General features: G+C 47.3%; 1 protein-coding gene and 1 pseudogene across 1 annotated transcript in view; one reads left to right on the top strand and one right to left on the bottom strand.

The window, feature by feature from the left end:
* LOC130382693 (phospholipid-transporting ATPase VD-like) overlaps window positions 1-14,395 on the bottom strand; it is a 35,974-nt gene extending 21,579 nt beyond the window's left edge. The window contains 5 exon segments of the mRNA XM_056590570.1: window positions 74-164; window positions 441-542; window positions 3,700-3,904; window positions 4,489-4,683; window positions 14,202-14,395. Coding sequence (XP_056446545.1) covers window positions 74-164; window positions 441-542; window positions 3,700-3,904; window positions 4,489-4,683; window positions 14,202-14,395 — 787 coding nt within the window.
* Window positions 14,396-17,480: 3,085 nt separating this feature from the next.
* Window positions 17,481-26,468, top strand: LOC130382691 (COMM domain-containing protein 8-like; annotated as a pseudogene).
* Window positions 26,469-26,786: the final 318 nt, after the last annotated feature.

Here is a 26,786-nt window from a genome sequence, read left to right as displayed (position 1 = left end):
ACAAGTAGAAGTAGTAAATAAAACCCATTATGCCTCATGGGATAGCATTGAATAGGGCACTGATCAGGCTCACCAGCGTAGACGACGAGGCCGACAACGGTCTGCGTGTTGCGGACGGTACAGCTCCGCAGCAGAAGGTTGTCGTTGTGGAGACCAACGCGGACCTTACTGGAGTGCCCTGCCCATGGAGGAGGAGGGTCAGGACAGGAGAAAATTTACATAACACAATAAAACCTTGAAGAACTAATGTACCATTTGGAAGTTTAGGTAGTGTTTGTACGTTGGGCATATGTTCGGATACTACCTATATTGATTATTAGTTTTCCCTGAAGAAATTCTACATCACACACACACATTGAAATTTAAATACTTAAAAAAAAGTGTTTCAATACCGTAGCAAAAAGGTTATAAATGATCAATACACCTATACACGTTAGGACTTGAGTTAATACATACATGTAACCTCGAAACCGGCCCAGGTCATTATTAGGATTTTCACATTCAATACGACAATAGAAGCTCTCTGGAGTCAGCTCCGATCCCTGCGACACACACACACACACACACACACACACACACACACACACACACACACACACACACACACACCACACACACACACACACACACACACACACACACACACACACACACACACACACACACACACAGTAAACAAGGATGCAGGTCACAAACAGAGCCAAAGCCACGTAACTTGAGCATTTGCATCAGAAACGTATGGCCACAAATCATTGATACGGAAATACCAATTATAAACTCCCCAAATAAAGGAAAGAGGAAATTAAGAATTTTGTTGCCAAGTAAATTAACACATCTTGAATAGTAATAAAACCATTTCAAATGGTTAATTGTTTTAATAGTTAATAAATATTTAAATGATTAATTATCAGAAATACAGAAACACAGAACAGAAATATCTGATTTATTTCAAATTATGTTATTAAGGGTTAACAAGGTATGCATAAGGCATCAGAGAGCAATGTTCAATGAAATCCATAACCGGGCTCCAGAGTGAGCCTAATTTGGGCGCACATGCGCCTAGAATTCGGGGTAGTGCTACTGAAAATGTATCTGGTATAATTTTAATTTTTTTTACAGAGCAGTCTATTCATAATATTGCATTGACCACGGAAGAGGCAGTGAATGAAGTATTGATTAGACAGCGATTTATTAGATACCTAATAAAGCGTTGGAACACGCAAGACCGGTAACCATAGCAACGCAGGTAAACAAACCCGCGAAGCCCAATCCAGGGGCCTGTACTATGGCGCGTTTCCACTGCAGGGTGCGGAACGGATCGGATCGCAAAGGTGCGGATCGGGTCGCGTTTCCACCGCCAAAAGTGGGCGTGACCCGGACTTAGCCGTACCCGTTTTGGCCAGTTTTGGCCTCGTTTTCAGGACTCCTCCGTTGGGTACTGAAAACGAGACGAGACGCCTGAAAGGGTCCCGGGAAATTCTAGCTACACACCCCCTCCGTTGATTGGTCGACAGAATCATCACTTCCGGGTGACGCAGGGATAAAAACAAACAAACAGTAGCCTCGAGGTATTATTCTTTACAATTAACATGTCGCGTAAAACGCTTGCTTGGACGAACAAGGAGGTGGTGACGTTCGTCTGCAATCTTGGGGAGGAAGATATGGCGACACATTAGTGCCATAATTCACTAATGTGATAAAAGATGCATTCGGGCGTATTAGATTATTCCACACGCGTAGATATTGACTGCGAGCGCGCAAATGATCTCTGCGCGCGCAAAACAGCCTCTTGCGCGCGCAAATTACCTCAGCACGCGCAAAACAGCCTCTCGCGCGCGCAAATTACCTCAGCGTGCGCAAAACCTCTCGCGAAAGATGTTTTTACGCTCTCGCTCGAATTACATTTTGGCACTATGGGGGAGGGAACCAAGGCAGGGCGGGCTTTCCTAGGATTGGCCGTTTCTGAAGCGCGATATTTGATTGACAGCCCTCCTCAGCCCTCCTCTCATTCAATTCTGAATTGTACAGTAAATGGCTGAAACGATAGTTACGTATTGTAACTCCAGATTCTATGAGTATAGGCGCAGCCTTTTAAGTGTCGGCCTCATTGTCCTTTACATAGCTGAAGAAAAGCTGTTTATTGGGAGCAGAACGTCCGCCGGCGCCCGACTATATCTGCGAAATGCGTACGTCGTTGAGGCAGGCCGCACGCGGACGTAATTGAGGCCCACGCTGTTGGTGGTCGGGGATTACAAATTTTTCAGTGCTACGGCTCACGCCTAGGGATAACCCAATAGCGATAGCCTTAAAAGGCTGCGCCTATACTAGGGCTTTGACTTTTGGCCAAAAATCATATTCAAAGTTCGTAGACGTCCATTATGTCGCCGCCGGTCCAGAGATGTGTCAGGTGTGCGCGAGAGACATAACGGACACTTTTGTTACTGCCATGTATACAGTAGGGGATCACATTTTAGGAACAGATCTATTCCGCATAGAAATCTATGCGGATCAGATGTGCCATGTAAACGCGGCTAGTGTTGCGCAGTGTGTCTGTGTTTCAAGTTCGAAGGTGGCCCCGCACGTTCAACGTACATTAACCTATAGTCAAGTGCCGTGTTGTCCATTATCCCTTATATAACCGCTATGTCAGTGACACAATAAGGCCTAGGCATATACAAATTCATATTACAGCTGTGAGAATTGTTAAGAAAAATCACCTCCATAGTCGGAAAAAGAAATCATAGGCTAGATTCACCTGAAATTATTCAAATGGATGCTTACAACTTACCACATTGAATAATATTTTTATATTTATTTTTGACTTGGCCCCATGTTCGTAGGAGCAAACATGGGGCCCCACATATATGGGGGTAAAAGGGATGATGATACATAATATTTTTTAGACAATATGCAGAATCTTATCGCTTACGAATTAACCCGGTCGGCTATTTTTTGCCAGCACGCCACCCTAGCCATATTATGGGCAACCGCGTCCCCCTGATTGCGAGTTGCGGCTCTGTCGAGCCAGATTTTCCCAAGAAAGCCTGGGTATGTTCAGCGAGGTTCGTGGTATGCCCCCCAGGTCTTACTGAAGGCATTTATTTAATGGTCAAAATATTATTATCAGTGGCGTAAATATCGACGGTGCAACCGGTGCAGCTGCCCGGGGGCCCAGACGCTGTCACCCCCCCCGTCAACAACTCAGCGCAAGGCAGGCACGGTCCAACGCCCCCCCCCTCTCAACAACTCACAACTTGGGTGCACCATAAATACGTGCTGGTGCACCCAAATTAAAAATGTAGGTGCACCAGTGCACCCAAGGAAAAAGTTAGTCTGGAGCCCTGCATAACATTGGACAAGTCATTTCAGTTTATTGATTTCCTTTTATTCCTTCAACATGATTTAAACTGCAGGAATATATTGACTCTACTGGCTAAGTAATCAAGCGGGTAACCATTGATAGAGGACATATTGACCATCAATACATTGTCTGCAGATGGTATTCAAAGCATATCTGAGCATGATGACAGACAATTATATCGGAGAATATTGGGAGATGAGGGATATGTTCGCAGAGGGAGTCCCAGTGAAGAGTATGTAGACAAAGATTATCAAACGCTTTATGATGAACTGTGGAGTGATACCAGTGGAACTAACACTGGTATGGTATGGTAACACGCTGCTCCAGATGCACCCTACCTGCAGGGGCAGGTCTGAGACTACCCGTCTCTGTTTGAGGTTGGTCTCCCCGTCGAGGTTGGCCGTCTCGATGTAACAGATGCCTCGCGGGTCCGACGAGTACAGCAGCAACACATCGGCTGGAATGATCTCGTTGCAGGACAGGCGAATAAAGTCTCCCACCCGGACATCCTGCCAGTGTTGGTCAATGTAGGCTTTCTGCTTACTATGCCAAGAATACAGAGAAGAGCCGCATCAGTCCAACGATATGTGGAGGTAAAGCACATCACGTCATTGTATTTACCTGAACACATGAGGACATCCAACGTGGCATTTGTGAGGGTTAAGAGAGGGATTGGCCTCTTTTAGGTTAGACCGGTCAAACATTGAGGATCACAACCTCTAAACGCAATCTTTGTGTAGTGCTCAGCAATAAAAAAAAAAACATAATTAGTGCAGCATATTTATAAATGAAAAATAATGAAAAAAAAAAACACGTTTAATGAATTCCTTTATTTGTCAGGATTTATAAAAAACGTATTCTTAACCGAAAATGCGGGATGGACTTATATATGTTTCAGTGTGGTTCTGATTCTTGCCTTTGGACTGGACAGCCCCTTTGGGGGCTGTCCAGTCCAAAGGACGCTAACATATTCCTTATCTAGTTCTATAAATTGAGTCATGTAGATTTTTTTTCAAAGGACGCTAACATATTCTTTATCTAGTTCTATAAATTGAGTCATGTAGATTTTTTTTCCTTTTATAAATGAAAATAAAACATCAACCAGTCTATCAGTCGTCCTCCATCACCTGCAGTAGACGCGCACCAGGCTGTGGTTGACAGTCTTGTCAAACAGGTAGCGCCGGTAGTCCTCCAGAGCGTCTTTGAAGGCGATGGCAATGAGGACCACCAGCAGAGGCACCATGGTGATCTCCTTTTGGAAGGCCTCCACTGCCGGCACCCAGTTCAGCAGCACCAGAAACAGGAAGTACAGGTTTGCCACCCTGCATAGGAGAAGAACAATTGATTCATTGAAGGTAACATATCCTTCTTGAGTTTCAATGTACAAAAGCAAAGAATCGAAGGTGTAATGTACAGGGTTAAGGTAAGACATTCTGTCACATAGACGCTCACTTTAAACTAAAGCTAGCTGGTAATTGCAAACCCTGCATGCCTGACCTCTTTAGTAGAATAAAGAGATTCAGCGGAGCCGTCGCATTTACAACAGAATGAAACCCAATAAACCGCCAATGTGTGCAGGGTCCGGGAGGGTAAATTGGGGTTCTAGCTCAAGCTGGCAATTTACTTCGGGAATCATGCTTGAGTAAGGTACAGGGGAACTCTGCCTAGTGTGAGTGCGAGTGCACTCACACTAGACCATCTGGCCGTGGCCGTTGGCCGTCGCAACTGTGGCCTGGCCATGGTAGGCTCTTGTACATACGTCATCCCATCGTAAGTAACACGTCATCACCAAGCGTCCGCTGCATGGACCATAATAAAGTCTGCCGCCAGTCAGACTTTTAACAACAATGGACAACAACACAGAAAACACAGTTCACACTTTGCTGAGTCTGTTGCTTATTTGGAGCCGTTCTCAGATAGAGACCACTCTCACTGCTGACAAGCGTAAACATCGCTTGACGCCATGTTTACCGTTTAATGGGAAAGATAGCTCGTCGCCTTTATTATGTCCATGGTCGTCGCATGGACTATACGTCATCCAGCTCAGGTTGCGTAGCCGTGATATGAAAATCTATAAAAAGTCAAACACTAAGGGTGCACTCACACTAGGCCATCTGGCCCTGGCCGTCTGCCGTTTTCACACCTAACTGTGCTCAAATGGCCCAATTGTTCTCTGGCCTGCACACACGCCATCTGGCCGTGGCCGTTGGCCGTCGCAACTGTGGCCTGGCCACGGTAGGCTCTTGTAAATACGTCATCACGTCGTAACACGTCATCACCAAGCGTCCGCTGCATGGACCATAATAAAAGCTGTTTCTCAATTCCTAGTACGCGTACTACGTACTCGCGGACTTGGAAGTTCGTACTTGGCAAGTCCGGACTTCAAGGCCCCGTCCACACGAAGCCGAAACAGGCGAAACCGTTAAGGTTTCGATCTATCCGGTTTTGCAGTATCTCCGTAAAGACGGAGTCAAGCGAAACCGGGTAGATCTGTAGAAACCCTGTAGTACACATTCCAGGCCCATAATCAGGGGCGATTCTAGGGAGTGTGGGGGCCCTAGGCAGAGGATTGTTGACGGGGGGGGGGGGGGGGGGGGGGTATGGAGCAATTGTTGACGGGGGGGGGTATGGAGCGATTGTTGACGGGGGGGGGGGTATGGAGCGATTGTTGACGGGGGGGGGTATGATGGAACGATTTTTGGCTCTAGGGGGCCCCCTAGTAGTGGCCCGGGGCCCCAAGCAATTGCGGGGCCCCAGGCAATTGCCTGGTATGCCTAATGGGATGCAGCGCCTCTGCCCATAATGGGCGCTGCTTCTGCTACAGAAATCCTTGTTGTTGTGAGTTCTGAGACTCCGCGGGCTTAACAGTCATTGGCTAGAGGGTCGAGGGGTGGGGCGATGACGTCATGGTTTACGGTTTCAGTCGGTTTCAGGCGTCCACACGAATCCAAAACTAAACCGGGTAGATTTGAAACCACCTCCGTGGGTGGTTTCAGAAGTTTGCGGTTTCGGTCAGCGGATTCGCCGGCTTCGTGTGGACGGGGCCCAAGTACACACTACGAGGACGGGAGTACGCACCTGCAATTGGAACAGCAGCGGACTCGATGACGTCACCAGCTCAGCTCGTCTGTTAACTGTGCTACGGCCTCATGTAGGCATAACTACTGAACAATATAAACAAATTATATTAAACAAAACACCAGCTTCTTTAGTTTTAAAATAGTAGGCTATATTAATATTTGAATGAATATAAATGAAAAGTTATGCGTATTCACAGGCCTGCCTTAACCTGCCATTGGGCCCTGGGCCTGAGAGGTTTCGTAGGCCCCATGAGAGGGGATCTTACAATGAAGATGTGTAACTTTTTTCTGCAGCTCATGATAGGCCCCCGATCGGCGTAGGCCCTGGGGCTTCAGCCCAGGCAAGCCCGTGCATTAAGGCGGCCTTGCGTATTCACACGGCAAGCCAGCTGTACCCTACATATAAACAATCAGTGGCTTGAAAAAGATTGTATGAGATTGCCGTTTCTCAATTTTCATACACGGCCTATTATTATATTATTGGAGAGTAGGCTATTGATATAAGAATTACGAACGAGCGAGAATATAACACACACACACACACACACACACACACACGATCAGATGGATCCGACCGGGAATTCCGTTGCGATGGGTTTCCTCCATCAGCGACTTATACAATATAAACTAATTATGTAAAACAAAACCCCTCTTTCATTTTAAAATAGTATGTAAATATGTTGAATAGGCCTCCATCTTTGTTATACTTTTAAAATGTTCCTATATAGCCTATTTTATAGCTTACACACTGATATTTTAAAACAGGAATGCGAAATGCGAAATGCATCCTGGGATATTCAACGGTCCCAAGTCCACACAAGTCACCATCGATGCAGGCTCAATATTTCGGTCAATTTAAGAACTCATCAAGAACACTTCCGGGTTTTATGACAGTACTTAGCCTGATGCGTACTTTGAATTGGAACAGTACTTGGGCTACGACTGATGACGTTTCTCAAGAACGCAAGCACACAAGTACAGAAAGGAACGCGAATTGAGAAACGGCCAAAGTCTGCCGCCAGTCAGAGTTTTAACAACAATGGACAACAACACAGAGAACACACCAACAGTTGAACCGCTTGTGTTTACCGTTTAATGGGAAAGAAGGCTCGTCGCCTTTATGGGACTCTCTAGCCGTTTCTCAATTCCTAGCACGCGTACTACGGACTCGATGACTTGCAAGCACGTACTTGGCAAGTCTGTACTTCAAGCACAGACTTGCGAGCACGCGAGTACGTACCTGCAATTTGGAGCAGCAGCGGACTCGATGACGTCACCACCTCTGCTCGTCCGTTAACTGTGTTACGGCCTCATTTAGGCATATACTACTGAACAATATAAACAAATGATATAAAACAAAATCCCAGCCTCTTTCATTTTCAAATAGTATGTAAATATTCTGAATGAATAAAAATTGAAAAGATATGCGTGTCCTGTCATGTGTATGAGCTATACACGCACAACTTTATATATATATATTTATATATTGTAGTGCCGAGAGACGGGAGTCGGAGGCGGAGTATCCAGCACAAAGTTTTAATGAACACAATACAAAAAGACGTTCATTCGTAAAGTCAAAACCGGACTAAACTGGACGGTCGTTCCGTCCGCTAAACGGGTCCGGGAATAAACAACCCCCCCACCCATAGTTCCGTGGGTGAATTATGATAACCACCACACAAGCCCCCCCAGAATTCACCCATAGTCAAAGTCCACGTGACGGAAAGGGGCGACGACCCGACCTCGTCTCGAGCGGATGACAGGGGCCGAGGAAGAGGAAGCAGCAGGCACGTCGGCGCCGTCCGCCACCCGGAGGTCCCGGGGGTCAACTAGGTCGCTGGAGTCTCAACGGCCAGCGCGGGGCGCGGCGCAGGCGGACGTCCCCGGCGTGGGGGTTGCGCCACCTCCACCGGTCTGGAAATGTCCACGTTAGCCGGCTTAACCCTATCCCAGGAAACGGTCTCAGGCCTACCCCCGACGTCCACCACCAGGCACTTGTCTCCATGGCTCAAAACCCTGAACGGGCCATCGTAGGGAGGGCGTAGGGGACCACGGTGGGCGTCGTGGCGAATGAAAACATAGTCCACCGTGCGCAGATCGGGGGGCATGCGGAAAGTGGGAGTGCCGTGTTGCGACGTGGGAACAGGCGCGAAAACCTTAGCGGTTTCCAGCAGGGAGGAACGTTGTTTGGCCGCCGACCAGGGGACAGAGGCGTCGGGAATAAAATCGCCTGGCACTCGTAGGGCCTGCCCGTAGACCAGCTCCGCCGAAGAGGACCGCAGGTCCTCCTTAGGGGCGCACCTGAGGCCGAGCATCACCCATGGCAGCCTATCCACCCAGTCGCCGTCCTTCAAGCTGGCCCGTAGGGCTGCCTTCATGGAACGGTGGAAATGTTCGCACAAGCCGTTCGCCTGGGGATGATAGGCGGTAGTGCGGTGCAGCTTGACCCCCAACCCCTCAGCCACCGCGTTTCAGAGTTCCGAGGTGAACTGCGAGCCCCGGTCCGAGGAGAGGTCTGAAGGAGTCCCAAAGCGCGCGACCCAAGTGCCGATGAACGCGCGTGCCACGTCAGAAGCCGACGTCGAGGAGAGGGGAACAGCTTCAGGCCAGCGGGTTGTCCTGTCGACCATGGTGAAGAGGTAGGTGAACCCGTGAGAGGAGGGAAGCGGTCCCACCAGGTCGACGTTGACGTGGTCGAACCTCCTTTCGGGAACAGTAAACTCTCCAAGGGGGGCCTTAATATGGCGGTGCACTTTGGATCGTTGACCGTCAACGCAAGAGCTGACCCAAGCACTAACGTCCTTTCTCAGTCCCTGCCATACAAACCTCTGGGAAACCAATTTCACAGACGGCTTCCTGCCGGGGTGGGAAAGGCCATGCAACGCCTCAAAAACGGGCCGGCGCCAGGACAACGGGACCAGCGGTCGAGGCTGGCCTGTGCAGACGTCGCACCATAGCCTCACGTCCGAGCCGTCAACCGCGACCTCCTCCAGGCGCAATCCCGTGTCCGAATCCCTCAGGGCCTGGACCCCATGGTCGGAGGCCTGGTCCACACTCATGCGGACATAATCCAGGCCAGTTGGACAGCCCCGATGACCGTCTCGAGAGGCAGTCTGCGACCACGTTAGATTTGCCAGCAATGTGTCGGATGTCCGTGGTGTACTCGGAGATGTACGCCAGCTGACGCTGCTGGCGGGCCGACCACGGCTCCGCCACCTTGGACATGCAGAACGTCAGAGGCTTGTGATCCACGAAAGCCGCAAACTCCCGCCCTTCCAGGAGGAATCGGAAATGGCGGATCGCCAGCCAGAGTCCAAGGAGTTCCCTGTCGAACGCGCTGTATTTGCGCTCCCTGGGGTCAACTGGCGACTGAAAAAGGCGAGCGGCTGCCATGCACCATCAACCCATTGCTCGTGCACCGCGCCGACGGCGTAGTCAGACGCGTCGGTGATGGTGATGGGGGCATCATGCGATGGATGGGCCAACATGGCGGCTTCGCCCAAGGCGGCCTTCGTGGGCTCGAACGCCTTCTCCCTCTCCGCCGTCCAGTCGACAGCCTGGTTAGGGGACTTGTCCTTGAGAGCCCCGTACAGTGGGCGCATGACGTGAGCCGCCTGGCGGATGAACCGGTGGTAAAACGTCACCATCCCCAGGAACTCCCGGAGCGCCCGAGCCGTGTGTGGGCGGGGGAAAGCAGAAATTGCCTCCACCTTCGACGGAAGAGGGCGGCCCCCTCTTTGTTGATGAGATGCCCCAGGAAGTGGATGGAGGACAACCCGAACAGGCACTTTGCCGGGTTGACGATCAGCCCGTGCTGGTCGAGCCTCATGAAGAGGTCGCGTAGGTGACCCTGGTGCTCCTTTTCGGAGGAGCTGGCGACCAGGATGTCGTCCAAATACACGAAAACGAAGGGCATCTCCCTGAGCGCCGAGTCCATTAACCGCTGAAAGGTCTGAGCCGCGTTCCTGAGCCCGAACGGCATACGCAAGAACTCGAACAACCCGAACGGCGTCACCACCGCTGTCTTGGGGATGTCCGAGGGATGCACCGGCACCTGGTGGTAACCGCGACCAGGTCCACCTTCGAGAAGACCCGCTTGCCCGCCAGGTGTGCTGAGAAGTCCTGGATGTGCGGGATTGGGTAGCGGTCGGGCGTGGTAGCGTTTCAGGCGGCGGTAATCCCCACAAGGTCGCCACCCGCCGTCTGGCTTGGGAACGATGTGGAGTGGTGAGGCCCAGGGGCTGTCCGAGCGGCGGATGATGCCCAGGCGCTCCATGTTGGCGAACTCCGACTTAGCGACTTTCAGCCTGTGGGGTTGAGTCGTCGGGCCCTAGCGTAGACGGGTGGACCCTTGGTGTCTATATGATGCTCTACACCATGTTTCGCCGTGACCGCGGAAAAGGTAGGTCGGGTTATACCGGGGAACTCCCTGAGCAGGCGTTGATATTCGTCCCCCTCTGAGAGGGAGCTGGAGAGCCCGCCGTAAGCCGCCCGACCGCGGGCACATTCAAACGATGAGAACGTCCGTGCGTCCACCAGGCGGTGTTTTTCACGTCCACAAGCAGATTGTGCGCACAAAGGAAATCCGCGCCGAGGAGGGGAAAGGAGATGTCGGCCGTGAAAAATCCCACCTGAATCGCTGGCCTCCAAAGCACAGGTCCGCGGTCTTTGTACCATACGTGCGGATGGGTGTGTCGTTAGCGGACCTCAACTGTGGACCGTGGACGCCAGGGGCCGTGTCCTCCACCGTAGCCGGCAGGACGCTCCTCTGAGCCCCGGTGTCGCAAAGAAACTCGCGGCCGGAGAGGGCGTCCCTGATGAACAATAGCCGGGTTGACGTGCCTGCACTCACGGCCACTAAAGAGTGGCAAGCCTTGGCGTTTCCCGTCGGCTTGAAGTTGCACGGGGACCGGCACTCTTTGACTTAGCGCCGAAACGTGCGTGGAAATAGCACATACCATTGCTGGCACTGCCATCTGTTGGTCAGCCTGTCCCTGTCCGGTGGGTAGGCACTGCGTGTTGGGGCTAGCACTTTGGGTGCGAAACTCTGAGCAGCCAGGAAAAAACTGTCGGCTTCCTCCGCCAACGCGCGTGGCTCAGTAATCCTCGTGCCGCGAGCGCCGTCCGGACCTGGGGTGGCATGTGTTGGAGGAACAGCTCCATGAAGAGGAAGTTAGGTTCTTCAGCACCCAGCAGGTTGAGCATCATCTCCATATGTTCAGAGGGTTTGCTGTCCCCGAGGCCCCGAATAGCCAACAAGCGTTGGGCCCGCTCTGACTGTGACAGCCCAAAAGTCTTCAATAGGAAGGCTTTGAGGTCCCTGTACTTGCCGTGGTCCGGGGGATTCGCTATGAAATTCGCCGCCCGGGTCGCAGTGGATCTCCCCAGCGCCGACACGACGTGGTAGTAGCGTGTGGTGTCGTCCGTGACGTCACGGATCGCGAACTGCGCCTCTGTCTGCGCGAACCACGCCGTCGGTGAAAACTCCCAGAACTCCGGCAACATAAAAGCATTATTCGCCATGTTCGTTTTGGTCTCTGAAGCTTCAGCGAGACCTTCGACGGGGTCACCAGTGTAGTGCCGAGAGACGGGAGTCGGAGGCGGAGTATCCAGCACAAAGTTTTAATGAACACAATACAAAAAGACGTTAATTCGTAAAGTCAAAACCGGACTAAACTGGACGGTCGTTCCGTCCGCTAAACGGGTCCGGGAATAAACACCCCCCCCACCCATAGTTCCGTGGGTGAATTATGATAACCACCACAATATCATCTTATATATATTATTATTATTATATATTTATATAAATATATATATAAATTAAGAGTAACTTAAGCTACAGTTGTGCGTCTTCTCCATATTGTCCGCCATCGTACTGCTGCGAGTGCGAAATGCATCCTGGGATTTATAGGGGTTGCAAGTACACACGAGCCACCTTCGATGCATGCTCGGTGAAACGGCGAGATCGAGCACGCATCAAGAACACTTCCGGGTTTTACGACAGTACTCGCTTGATGCGTGCTTCGAATTGGAACATTGCTCGGCAATGACTGATGAAGTTTCACGAGTCCACGAGCACACGAGCACGCACAAGTACGCGAATTGAGAAACGTCTTCTAAATCGACGCCACTTCGACCTGGGAGGGACTTTACGTCCTACGTCACTCGCTATGGGTGTGCATGTGTGCGCGTAGCCGTTTGTCTCAGTGATCTGTGCACGAACTCCCTTGCACTACAGGATTACGAGCGTCAGTGTCGTACGCGATGGAGGGTGGGTGACATTCCTACAGTCTGTGATGATAGGCTATATTTCTACAAATGACTTACTATAACTAGCGATTAACATGACGAAACAACACGAACTAAGCTAACATTAGACTATTGCCATACCAGATAACGCCATACCAGCTAACCCTAACTATTTCTATTAAACTCTGAACCATTTTGCAACAGGCAACTGTGTGTTGGTGTGTCTTATTGCTTCCAACGTCGGCGTCTGCATCTTTCCCACTCCTGGCTAATAGTTTCAGCTTTTGTACTGTATATAAGAAATGATCACCCTGTACCACACTGCTGACTTGTTGATGTTTTGTGAGCACTCACGCATTTCTCTAGGTATCTTAAGTTTCCTACTGGAGTCATCAAATTTTGGACTTTGTTATTGTAGAAATATTGTGTTGCAAAAACACTTTGTCTTACCCTTAGCGTTACCCTAACCTTAACCCCAGTAACATTTCTTCATCATAAACTACAAGTTACGCAAAATGGCATACAAACATCCAGTCCAATATGAAAGAAAAAAGCTAGCTTCATTAAGGAATCTAACCCCTTATCCCCGCGTTAATGAGTTGTTCTCTGACCACTAACCAATCAGGTCTTAGTACATGCGATTCAAGAGTTAACCACTTGACAATCTTTAAACTTCGGTTGCCTAGAAATTGTAAAGACAGTGATGTGGTGTACATTGTGCGAGTATCCGTCACTCGCGATGTGTGTGCAGTCCAAAATGAAAGAAACCTTGCATCACTAGGGAATCGAACCTCCAATCATCAGTTGGTCATTGGTAACTAACTGTAAACAAAGAGATTGCATTTGTTTAACTGCTAACTAACAAACGGGTTTATGCGTTCATGAACAAAGATTATGGAAATAAAAGACCACTTTTCCATCAGAAAAATCATCAGAACCGTTATTACCAACCCATAGACACTAAAAGCCAAAACCATTCTTAAATGCACACCCATCGCGAGTGACGGCTACGCGCACACATGCACACCCATAGCGAGTGACGTAGGACGCAAAGTCCCGCCCAGGTCGAAGTGGCGTCGATTTAGAGAGTCCCTCGCCTTTATTATGTCCGTGGTCGTCGCATGGACTATACGTCATCCAGCTCAGGTTGCGTAGCCGTGCTTGTGCGCGTGTCGGCTCATTAGCATCTGAAACGTAGCGGCCGTACCGTAGCAGCACACCTCTCCCAAGTGGCCAAATTGGCCTGGCCTGGCCAGACTGGCCACACTCACACTGGCAGATTGAGCACGGTTAGGTATGAAAACGGCCACGGCCACAGCCAGATGGCCTAGTGTGAGTGCACCCTTAGCGTTTGACTTTTCATAGATTTCATATAGATTTTATGGTCCAGTATTTCACTCCTATATTGTATTGCCGGTGTTTTATTTACTTTAGTGTCTCAAAAAGCAATTTCTTTATACAATGTAGAGTAGACTTTTCAGGCTTCAACTAAAATTTTATAAATGGATAACCTGCGAAATTGCTGGAAGAGGTTGATTGGGATGAAGGTCAGCAGGCTGTACTTGGTGGTGCGGATGGCGTTGCCCTGGTACTCCCTGGATATGGCCCGGTACTCGGCCTGGTAGGGCCCGCGCGGGCGATCACCGTCCTCCGCTTCCCACTCAGCCTGCACGTCACGGGGCAGCGCCCGCCCCAAGCGGCCCATCAGGGGCTGAGTACCAGCCGCGAGCTCCGCCCTGATCCACCATCTGCTGACAGCGCTGCCCGAGCCAATGGAGGCGCTCCATGATGAGCCTCTTCACTTCAGTGGGGATATCCCCACCAGGCGTTACCGTGGGCGTGGCCGCTGCTCCACCTCCCCCCCCCCCCCCCCCCCCCCCCCCCCCCCCCCCCCCCCCCCCCCCCCCCCCCCCCCCCCCCCCCCCCCCCCCCCCCCACCCCCCCCCCCCCCCCCCCCCCCCCCCCCCCCCCCCCCCCCCCCCCCCCCCCACCCCCCCCCCCCCCCCCCCCCCCCCCCCCCCCCCCCCCCCCCCCCCCCCCCCCCCCCCCACCCCCCCCCCCCCCCCCCCCCCCCCCCCCCCCCCCCCCCCCCCCCCCCCCCCCCCCCCCCCCCCCCCCCCCCCCCCCCCCCCTCTCAGTGATGGATGGCTAAGGAGATTTCACATGGCTGTCATCCTATGAAAACAGGACACACAGACAACAGTGGGGTAATTCGCTGCTGATTGATTGTGTACATGATGCACATATCCAAAATAATGAAATACTTTCAAGATAAAAAATGATAATAAAATATCTTATAAGAAAATGTATTCTATACGAGTCATGTGACAAAGTATTAGCCTAGCCAGATAGAAAAAGAAGTACACCCTAGAAACAATATTTCAAGCAAGTTACTTACAAACATAAGGTCACAAAACCTATAACCTCATGGTATGAAGATAAAAGCTATTAGCTACTTCAGCTTTATAAGCAAGCCTTTGAGGAGTCGTATTACTTTGTGTATTACACGGCTCTTCTCAATGCTGTGGAACGCTCCTTCACTTGCATGGGCCTTCACAACTTCCAGCGGTGAATTATTTTTTGATAATTCACCGTTGCTAGCATATAATGACCGCTGTCGACGAAAGGGATTTCTTTGCCGTCTTTCGTAGCACTCCGCAAATAGTCCGGTAACTTATCAACCCCAGCATACTCGGTTGCTAAGCGACGACAACGTCTTTGGCGGACTATTTCTCTGCTGATCAACACTACGAATGCAATTAAATCGTAAAAAGACACACCGTATGAAGTTATTTTTCGTTTTGGCAATTAGCAGTGTAATATGCGGGATGAGGTAGGCGGCCTATAGAAGCATCAAGCAGCGCATCAACTTCAAAATACTCCTCCTCACCTTCAAAGCTCTTCACCACCTAGCCCCCCCCCTACCTACCTGTCTGACCTCCTCCTCCCCCCACCGCCCCTCCCGAGCCACCCGTTCCTCCTCCACTCTCACCCCTGACTACAACAACATCCCGATTAAAACTTTTGGCGACAGAGCATTCTCAACGCACAGCACCCCGACTCTGGAATTCCCTCCCCCAATCGGTTCGCCACTCTCCCTCACTCACAACATTCAAGTCCCGCCTCAAAACATACCTCTTCACCCAGCCTATGATCTTCTCTATCCCTAGCCACCTTACCCAACTGCCTACACTTCTACCCCTGTTACATCTCAATAACTCTGTTTTTTTTCTGCCTGTGCTGTGTATGCTTGTGTTGTCCCCCTGTCTGTAATACCCCCCCCCCTCTATGACTTTGTAATCTGCGACTTTGGGTATCTGAAAAGCGCAATATAAAATAAAGATATTATTATTATTATTAGAACGTCGCCGGTCATTATCGAAAATAAGCACCTTCAGGGCGAAGCAAGACACCTCCAATTCGGGTCGGTGTCCGGTTCGCCCTGTTGCGGCTTTTTTCCCCGATAATGACCGGCGTTCTAAACATTGTCCCCTCACATAGTCGACCCCCCTGAAACAGTCCGGTCCTTTTACTCTAACCTGACTGTATTTGAATTTGTCATGTCTTCAGAAATGTGTATATTTGGTGTACGTGTTTATTTTATGACATTTCTCTTAGATGGCGCCATATTAAATCCACAAAATACTATTTAAAAAACTAATTCATCAACAATACTAAATATTAAGATGGTTGCATCCCTATATAAACATCCCTATATATATGTGCCTTTCTGGCTATGCAAATTAGTTGGCCAATTTTTTGCACATACGAGGGAGATATCCAACATCGACGTCCATGACAACATCTAACAATGTCTCTGCTCTGGGAGGAAAACCTTATCCCTCTGGTAGTGTCCATGTGGATGGTATAATATAATGATGACTCACATAGTTCATACGAAGGTATGCCTGAAGTATATAGGAGGTATGCCTGCAGTAGATATGAAGGTATGCCTGCAGTAGATATGAAGGTATGCCTGGGAGTAGATTATGAATGAATGCCACAATTCCGACCATGGCAGAAAACGACCGGTTACCTGATAATAGGTAGGCCTACCGCCTTTTGATGGCCACACCCATTTTCGCCTAAATCCATATTAGGGAATACGTCTATAACATTGAGGGTTTAGAATACTATAGTTTATATGATGGATACTTATTGTAGTTCTCGACGTTATTCATTTATAGTTAAGCTTCATACTTCATAATCAACTATGCCGTCTTTCATGTGCATTCAAGTAATATTAGTATTAAGTAAAGTCATAAGTTGTAGGCTACGGTCATTCATTCACCAGTGTTAAAGGCCAAGTCTATGCAAAAAAAAATAGGACAGCACTTTGTCATCCTCATGCGTCGGACAAAAAGCAAAACACTGAAACAGAACTCACCGTGCTCGGTGTGCGAGGACGTGGATTCATCTGTGAGAGTTTCTTAGTTGTTTTTAACACGTTAAATGTCCATACGGTAGGCTACTTAGAGAACTAGGATCTAGTGTACAGCTCTAGTGTTTCTACTGTACACAGGGACCAACACCCATTGCAAACAAAGCGGAGTGCTCTCACTTTCACTCTTTCATCCCAATCACCTGTCTGCGCTCATCATACCATCACATTTATAAGTGTCCCAAATGAACACTTAGTGTTCCAACTAGCACTAAATATAATATAAAGAAATATAATACTATCTCAGTCAGCCTCCGCCCTAAATGGATTAATTCATCTTGTTTCTGAAACCTTATCTTTGTACCATAATCCATCGTACGGTCACCAGGAACCCGTGCTGTCACATGGTCACAGTCACCCTGATCACAGTCACGTGTGCTCGCAGTCACATGACCGAAGGCGGACCTAAAGGAAACCATGCTGTCCCTGAAGAAGGTTCCGACCGCAGAATGTCACCGTGTGAGTATTATTATTATATTATAAGTTGTTATGTATCCCTGATTATGATAGTTTTAGAGACAATTATGACACAACCAACAGACGCCATTCCCTCCATGCAGTGCATTATATAAGTATTACAATTAAGTAGTTTTAATTTGGACTTGGACTTAGTATCAAAATATAAATTGAATCTGACTGTTTTCAATGACGATAAACTCACCGATGTTGAACCTTTACGGACAGCCGGGTCGTTCTCTTTGTGTCGACGTGCCTTTTGGTTCTGAAGGGATCAATGATCGATGTGTTTGATCAACTGTCAACGCTTGAGACATATCGATATGTCTTCATCTATATAGGGCATTATGCTGAAGGAATTATACTCTAAAATCCTGTTATCATGTCCTAAATAAATCTATAAATAATAAATATTAATATGGTGAAAAAAGTAAGATGACGTTATCTGGTAGGCTACAACAGGGAGGCTCTGAGGGGGGGGGTATTCCATTTATTAAAGTTAATGGAATCGAATTAATGGCATAGCACGACTGTTAAAGGGGACCTATTATGCATTTTTTACTTTTATGACCTATAAACGTTGTTATAATGATTGATAGTCATGTTTAACCATACTAAAGTGTCAAATAATGACCTACATGCATTTCGACGTACTCCCTGCTGAGAGTCTGAGGTGGCTGTGCAGAGTTTGCGATGCACTTGTTCACATTACCGGGAAATCATCTACGTAGAGGCACTCCTGCCAAGACCCATATGCCTGGTCAAATGGGTATGCGCGCTTCAAGGAAGGTAACCAATCACAACGGAGTTGGGTTGGCAGGAGGGGGGTATGGAGTTAGAATCATGCCAAAACCCCACACGCACACAAAACGTGTTTTACTCACGCACAATGATTCACACACACGCTCAGTGTGGTTTGCAAATACAAAACATCATTCACAAACTAATGCATTTTGCTTCAGAAACAAATACAGTATGTTTTACGCAAAGTAAAAAAAAAAAATCCTTCAAGTACACAAAACAATTCTACAAGTCGGAACACTGAAAGCTGCGCGTGGATCGGAAGGCATTTGCGCACGGATCAGCAAGGCGGAAATTTAGTGCCAAAAGTCACGTGACAAAACACATGTCCTGTGATTCACACTACACAACAACAGGTGGCGTTGTTCTTGCCAAACGGCACGGATTCCGTACGGTTTCCGTGCGGTTTAGCACTTTTACCGCGCCATTCTAGGGCTAGTTAGTGGCCTTCTTGGCTTTCCATAGAATCCACGCACGGTTGGCCGGCATCAAATAAAGATTTTGGGGAGAAAAAAAGATCGTCCTGGCGGCCTTAAACTGACTCACAGCGCCACCTGCTGTTGTGTAGTGTGAATCACAGGGCATTTGTTTGTCACGTGACTTTGGCACTAATTTTCCGCCTTGCTGATCCGTGCGCAAATGCCTTCCGATCCACGCGCAGCTTTCAGTGTTCCGTACTTGTAGAATTGTTTTGTGTACTTAGGATTTCATTTTGTACTTTGTGTAAAACATACTGTATTTGTTTCTGAAGCAAAATTCATTAGTTTGTGAATGATGTGTTGTATTGCAAACCACACTGAGCGTGTGTGTGAATCATTGTGCGTGAGTAAAACACGTTTTGTGTGCGTGTGAATCGTTATGCGTGAGCAAAACACGTTTTGCGTGTGTGCGGGGTTTTGGCATGATTCTCAATAGGGGGGCGAGGTAGCCTGGCTCCGCCCGCCTAAGTACTTCCGCTCAATTTGAATTTCCCTTCAGTAATATATGGAGGTAGATTTGTGTCTTTATTATGCAATCAAAAATAATAGGTTTGAGAGCAAAACTTTCCACACTGCAATCAAAAAATAGATTTGAGAGCAAAACTATCGACACTGCAATCAAAAAATGTTTTATTGCAAGATAAATTAATGTGATAAAAAAAATATTAATGGGAATCCAAAAGTTTTGTTTGCAAACCCAAAAGTTTTGTTTGCAAATCCAATAGTTTTGTTTGCGAATCCTAAAGTTTTGCTTGCGAATCCAAAAGCTTTGCTTGCTGTTGAGCTGAATCTCGTGGGCGGGACCTATACGCCGAAAGATGTAAGACACGTCTCTATTGGCCAGTCTCGATCGGTAGTGCAGCTTGGCAACATCCACAGTTAGTAACGAGAGAGGGAGTTCTATTTCATGTAGGCTACGCCGTCTAGGCTTCGCCTTATGGGCTTGTCCCGTGCGCGCGCTTGCGCGCCCTGAAAAATCCCGTAGGCCTCCCTGGTCAGCCGACAAGGAGACCATGGCAGAGGAGAGCAGGGCGATGTTGTTGACCGCCGCCGCGGATTGAGAGGCACAAAGCCCTGTCCGTCAGGCCGACAATCTGCTTCTGGAGGCGGTCGTGGGGGGCAGCGACTTTTCGGATGTTGCCAAGCTGTCACTCCGATCAAGACTGGCCAATAGAGACGTGTCTTACATCTTTCGGCGTAGGTCCCGCCCACGAGATTCAGCTCAAACAGCAAGCAAAGCTTTTGGATTCGCAAAGCAAAACTTTAGGATTCGCAAACAAAGCTTTTTGATTCGCAAACAAAACTTTTGGATTCGCAAACAAACTTTTAGATTTGCAAACAAAACTTTTGGGTTTGCAAACAAAAACTTTTGGATTCCCATTAATATTTTTTTATCACATTAATTTATCTGCAATAAAACATTTTTTGATTGCCAGTGTCGATAGTTTTGCTCTCAAATAAATTTTTTGATTGCAGTGTGGAAAGTTTTGCTCTCAAACCTATTATTTTTGATTGCATAATAAAGACACAAATCTACCTCCATAGTACTAGGAGCCGTGTTCCAATACCCGTACTGTCCGTACTGCGTACTCAAAATTTGAGTACGCAGTACGTTCCAATTCAGATCCGGCGAAAAAGAAGTATACTTCAAGGACCCGGATGCCCGTACTCAAATGGGCTAAGTGAAGTGTGGATCGAAGGACACTCTCCGTACTCAACGGCAGCCATCTTAGCTACGTAGCGGAAGTGGCGTAGCCAGGCTGAGCCAAAGGTCGGCGCATTTTTCACATAGCCTGCATTAATAGAGTCATTTTGTAGTTTTTATAGGTTTTTATAGCTGCAAGGCGTAAAGAGTTTCACCGTTCAAAGCGGGATGTTTATTGCGGGGGGAGGAGCCGCGGCGGCAGTCGTGGCGTCATTTCCAGTAAGTGCACCACAGAGTACCTTGATTTGGAACAGCACTCACATCTGAAAAATTAGCGTACTCCAGTGAGTACGGATAGTGCAGATAGTGGTACTTCCTTTAAGTGTACTCATGGAAGTACGGGTATTGGAACACAGCCTGGGTCTGGACCTGCTGTATGTAATTTGGTTTTCTGGTGCCGCCATCAGCGAACAGAGGGCGTGTCTGAGAACAATGACGATAAGTCGTACGCCAGTTTGAGTTGTTGTGTGTAGGTCGGTAGTGATTTACAATGTGCAATCTTTCCCTGATAAATTAAATTTGACGAACAAAACCTGCAAGCTGTCGTTGACGGACATTTTCGTGCAGACACGCAAGGTGTTTGGTTTGTGTACAACCTGCGCGTGATTCCCGGCGCATGACATACGTCACAACCAAACGTTACGCGATTGGTTATGGCAGATCCAGAGTGGCACTGGGCAGATCCAATCATTTTAAACTTCAACAGACGCCCGCCTTCAAGTGAGTTAACGTTTGTCAATTGATTAGGTCCAGACCTCTCTGTACAAATGAAATGAAATGAAGTGAAGTACGAGAGTCTGGTAGAACCAGGCTAGGGGCGAGGGGGCAGAGAGGACGAAACCGAGCGTTGACAGAGAATGCTGAAAGCGCCCAGATGAAAGTAAGAGTTTCCCCGAAATCTACATCGTTTTTTGTGTATGGTTAAACATGACTATCAATCATTATAACAACGTTTATAGGTCATAAAAGTCGAAAAAGCATAATAGGTCCCCTTTAAAAATAAAACATGGAGTCAAAAGCACATGGCTGTGCCTGCCTCTAGCTCCAGGAGCCAATGCATAAGATTCAAGCATGGAGGCAGATTTATATCGTTTTGCCATATAATTGTAACTGATGGTATGAATGTTCTTCAGTTGAACGCGTCAGAAAATAAGATAGAAAGCAGCGTTAAAGTAAATGTAGGGTTGTATGAGGTGTTTGGTCAAAATGAGCACCGGGTTGTTTATTCACTTACAACATACCGGTTAATCAAGCAGCACACTATTTTGGTTCTTTGTTGTCTGTTGCTTTATAGCTTCTTGCAAGGTATTCGTAACGAAATAACAAAATAAAGCAATAACAAATTCTCCCACTGAAACTGATTATTGTAAATGTGTGAGCACTGCTCCACTGTGATGTCAATGGACCGTTTGACATCCGATCTAAATCGCTTTTGTTGAACGATGGAGTGTGCCGTGTTAAATATGAAACAATGACATACAATGAAGGGCTCTCCCTGATCCAGCTCTGTCACAGAGTGGTGGACGAGATCTGCAGGGGTGAACCTCCGAGCCTGGTGGACTACAGTGATACCTGGAGCCTGGTGGAGTGGCTGGACCTGAAGGACTGCCTGACGTCTCTCCTCCTGAAGATGGTGGGGGACGGGTCCTCTGATGAACAGGTGAAGTAACCATGCAGTTATTTAAGTGCAGTAGCCTGTGAAATGGGGTGATATTTGGACGTTTGGAAGGTTCCAGTTGTGTACTTCTAGTTTGACACATTCTGAGGGATTGCATTTAACCTCCTGTGATGAAATGTTGTTACCTTCATGAAAATCAGTTTCAATCCATCCAATCTGAGATATTTGTTCTTGCCAGTGTGTCCTGTTCTATCAGATGTTCAGTATGGTGGGATAATGAATCAGGCTATAGAGGAGTGTTTCTTACCATCCCGCTGTGAGGCTTCATGGAGAGCCATAAACCAGCAGTAACCCGACCCCTTTCACCTTCATGGTGTAGGTGGTTGGCGGGGGCTGAGCGACGTGGGCCCTGGCTACGGTAAGGCTGTCCTGAGTGTGCTGGAGGCCCGGCGAGAGGAGCTCCGAAAGGCTCTGCTCCAGAGGACCCACCTGATGTCCAGCGCCAATCTGCAGGACTTGACTGGCAGTTAAAGGTACCTCACCACCCAACCATCTTTCCCTGCTGCTTTAGGAAGGCCTCATTCTCCCTGCTGCGCTCAGTGAAGCTGTTTCCATCTTCAGGCCCTTCTGTCCATCCTTCTGTCCACTCGACCGCGGGGTCCTCTCAGAACAAGGGTCAATCGATCGTTTTGATTCATGTCTGCTACCAATCTAAGATCAAAAGGCCGCCCGTGACATTACCAAAGGGTGCAGGGTGACCATTGTTTCTGAAACGCTCTATTTCTGCTCCTCTTGTACGGCCCTCAAACACAGGACGGACGTGAGAAAGCGTGCAGTGTGCTATTCAGTCAGGGGGATCAAACCGTTGGAATTGCTACTATTTACTTGACATTTAGGGCATTGAGCAAGCGCTTTTCCCCGGGCGACTTACAATAAATACTTTTGTCAGAAGAAGGAGAAGCAACAATATATCTCTGTCGTACAGTAAGGATGTTCATAGAACCAAGTGCCAAGCACTAACAATCGCATTCCTGCATACAACAAAGATAGCTAGGACAAGATGCTACACAATGCTAAGTACTACTACTTTAAGTGCCAGGACGTTACAACATACCATGTCAAACCGAACCTTTTATCAAAATAGATTCTCAAAATGTTTTCTGCCAACGCAATCAGCATTAGCCTGGCTCCGCCCGCCTAAGTACTTCCCCTCAATTTTAATTTGGGGGTCTGCGGTATGTTAATGGATTTTCTCCGTCCGAATTTTCTGCGTCCCATCGGCAAACAGAAGGAGTGGCTGAGAACAATGACGTTAAAGTCAGCTCTCGTTGACGGACATCTTCACGCCGGTGTTTGGTTTGTTTTAGCCAGCTTGCAACGTGATTCCCAGCATAACGTTAGCGATTGGTTATGGTAGATACGGAGTGGCACTGGGCAGATCCAATAGTTTTAAACTTCAACAGACACCTTCAAGTGAGTTAGTTTGTCAATTGAGTAGGTCCAGACTCTCTGTGCAAATTAAATGAAGTACGAGTCTGGTAGGACCAGGCTAATTCAGCATGGCATCGCCTGGGAATGAACATACAAGTACTTTCCAAAATGCCCTCTCAAAGACCAGAGTTTTATGTGGCCACATTATTTTCAAGGCAGGAGAGGCAGAACAAGGGACCAAATGTTATTGGTTCTGAATGGTTTGATCTCCCAGAGTGGTGTTTTTTATGGGATATGTTCCCTACCGCCATTACTTCACAAAACATGGCTTGGTTTTCTTTTTTTTAAATCCGATGATTTTATGACTTGTTTGTGCTGCTCTTGTTAAGCACATTGTTAAGTGCTAAACAAATAAAGATTATAGATGACATAGTGTATCATTCATACATAGCCACTTACACATTTACATATATTTTTTATTATCTTTCTATATTTTATTTACTTACTCAAAGGAAAAGGCAACGTAAGCATTTCGCTACATATTATTGGGCATGAGTGTGTATGTCTTAATTATAATAATTAATAATCTATTTTTATGTAACCTAGATATTTTTGTTAATGAAAATATCTTATCAATTGGCTACAGCCACAATTTATTTGCATTCGATCCTAATTTGTACTTAATAAAGATCCAACAAAAGACATTTCAACTCCTTGAAATTAAGGATTGTCCCTTACATAAATACCCTACTTTTAATGCTGAATTATATTTTCATATATTTTTTACAGTCTAATGTGTTCACACTCAGAAACAAGCCCCACTATCTGTCTCTGTTGTTTGTGTCTTATATTCCAGTCAGCTTGTCCAAGCCCTTTCTGGGAGACAAGGCTCCCAGTTGTGTCCATTATCATAATGTCCAATCGTGGTTATTCTAGATTGCTAATATCCGATCGCCAGGGGGCGGCTGGAGGAGCAGATGGGGAGAATAACGTCAATTTAAAGCAATACAGTTAAAGTTACATGGATAAACATTTTTAAAATCAGTGTACATTTGATTTGAAAAAGGAAATGTAAAACATTGAATAGTAATGTCTCTGATCAAATAGCTCAATCTTTTTTTAAAGCATGTCTGTCTGACAATATCACAGCAGCATGTTCCGTTCAACATTATTATCCTATCCTTAACATCACAATACAAATCATTTCCATAACGTTAACTACTCATATGGAGCGTAGAGCAAAGTTTTGATGAGCAGCAGGCATATGGAGAACGGTGATACAGGCTGTCCATGGAAAAGAGACGGCTGACTGGTTTAGAAACGCACTCGTCACTGGTTGATTAACGAATTAATCACCGATCCATTAATCGGTGGACGTTCTGCTCCATCAGAAACCTCTAGATTCTAGAGATCTGATATTACCCCTACAAACAGTAATGTTGGGGCACAGCTTCTAGAGATCTGATATTCACCTACACACAGAGCACACGCAAACTGGATCTGACCGTAGCTCTCCTCCTGCCTATCATTTCACCGTCCACTCTTCTAACATAAGCATTGTTCGAGTACCGCTGTCAATGTCTACTGCTCATGCACTGGTGTGTTACATTCAACAACCTTGTGAAGGCTTTTGTTTAGTTTATATACATTATAATTGTTTTAGTATTTATTTCATTCAGAAATGTTTCTGAGAAGTAAGTGAGAGAAAGGGCAGGAAATTAATTGAAGAATTCTCCATCTCTGACTCCCAGCTTTGTGTTGTGTTGTCTTTGTGTTATCCTCTGCAGTTAGCCTTGTCCAGTGATAAGATTTCATCACTCCAGACGCCGCTTCTCAATCTCAGCCTGTATGTGCGAGAGGAGGGAGCACTCCGGTCCGTTGCCATAGAGATGGGCAGGGAGGAGTTGAACACACTAATCAGCTCCCTAGAAGCTGCCAACAAGGTTGTGTGTGTGTGTGTGTGTGTGTGTGTGTGTGTGTGTGTGTGTGTGTGTGTGTGTGTGTGTGTGTGTGTGTGTGTGTGTGTGTGTGTGTGTGTGTGTGTGTGTGTGTGTGTGTGTGTGTGTGTGTGTGTGTGCCTGATTGTCACGTATCATGCTTTTGATTCCTTCAAATATATGATTCCCTCACTCCTCCACATGACTCCCTAACTCAAAATACAAAATTCAAGCAAAGATCCTTCTTTAGAATGACCTTGAATATTCACTTCAATATTATCTTAAATGTTACCTCTGTTCTGCTTTTGATTGTCGCCATTGGGAGATAGAAAATTGTTAACTGGTTGGACAGCACCAAATTCAATACTGTGAAATATGTCTAAACAGGATGAACACCATAGCTCTTCTGCTATATAATGTAGAAAATCAAGATTCAGCAATGTCTGTGCTCGTCACTGGCATGCGTGCAGTTCCACACAGCAACACATTTTGACATTTTCTCAGAGATATGTTGTACAAGTTTGAGCCATATTATGCCATAAAAACATCTGCTGTGTAGTTCTGTAACGCCTTTATCCACTAGATGGCAGAGGGGGGTTTTGAGATTTCTGCTTTAAACGTCCATAGACACTGCTGATGTTACACTCTTCGCCTTTGCAGGTAGTGCTGCAGCTGAAATAATATACATCACACTCCGGTTCTCTGGCCAAAGGAACAGGCTGGGACGTCATCATTGTGAAATTAGCTACACTGATTTCTGTCAAAGTACATTGTCAGATTATATTGAGAATATTAGATAAATGTTTATGCTCACAAATTAGTAGTCTGAGAACCGTTTCTGCATAAGGCTCTCTTTAACTTCTAAGCATTCCCCTGCAATATACTTTGTGCAATAAATGTGTAGAAAGAATCCTTGCATTTTAATTATTTTATTAATAACTATTGCCATATCTTGGATAAATAATATTCACACTTACATTTATTAACATTTCATGTTATTCAACATGTTATTAAAGGTTGGGTACGCGATTTGCGAAACGCCAGCAGATTTTGAAAATACACAACTCAAATGGTCCTACCCCCTCTCCTTCAACGCTGACTCTGACTCCACCCATTCCAAGTACCTGGACGCGCAATCATGCACGAGCGCGAACAGAGATGCGCGAGAGCGAGCCAGGCTAGAGTAGGTTTTCGTTTAACAACATGGCACTACATTCAGCTGTAAGTT

Source organism: Gadus chalcogrammus, chromosome 5 (genome assembly GCF_026213295.1).
Source record: "Gadus chalcogrammus isolate NIFS_2021 chromosome 5, NIFS_Gcha_1.0, whole genome shotgun sequence".
NCBI classification, from domain to species: domain Eukaryota; kingdom Metazoa; phylum Chordata; class Actinopteri; order Gadiformes; family Gadidae; genus Gadus; species Gadus chalcogrammus.
The sequence above is the reverse complement of the archived record's forward strand: the minus strand, read 5'-3'. Positions and strand labels throughout refer to the sequence as shown.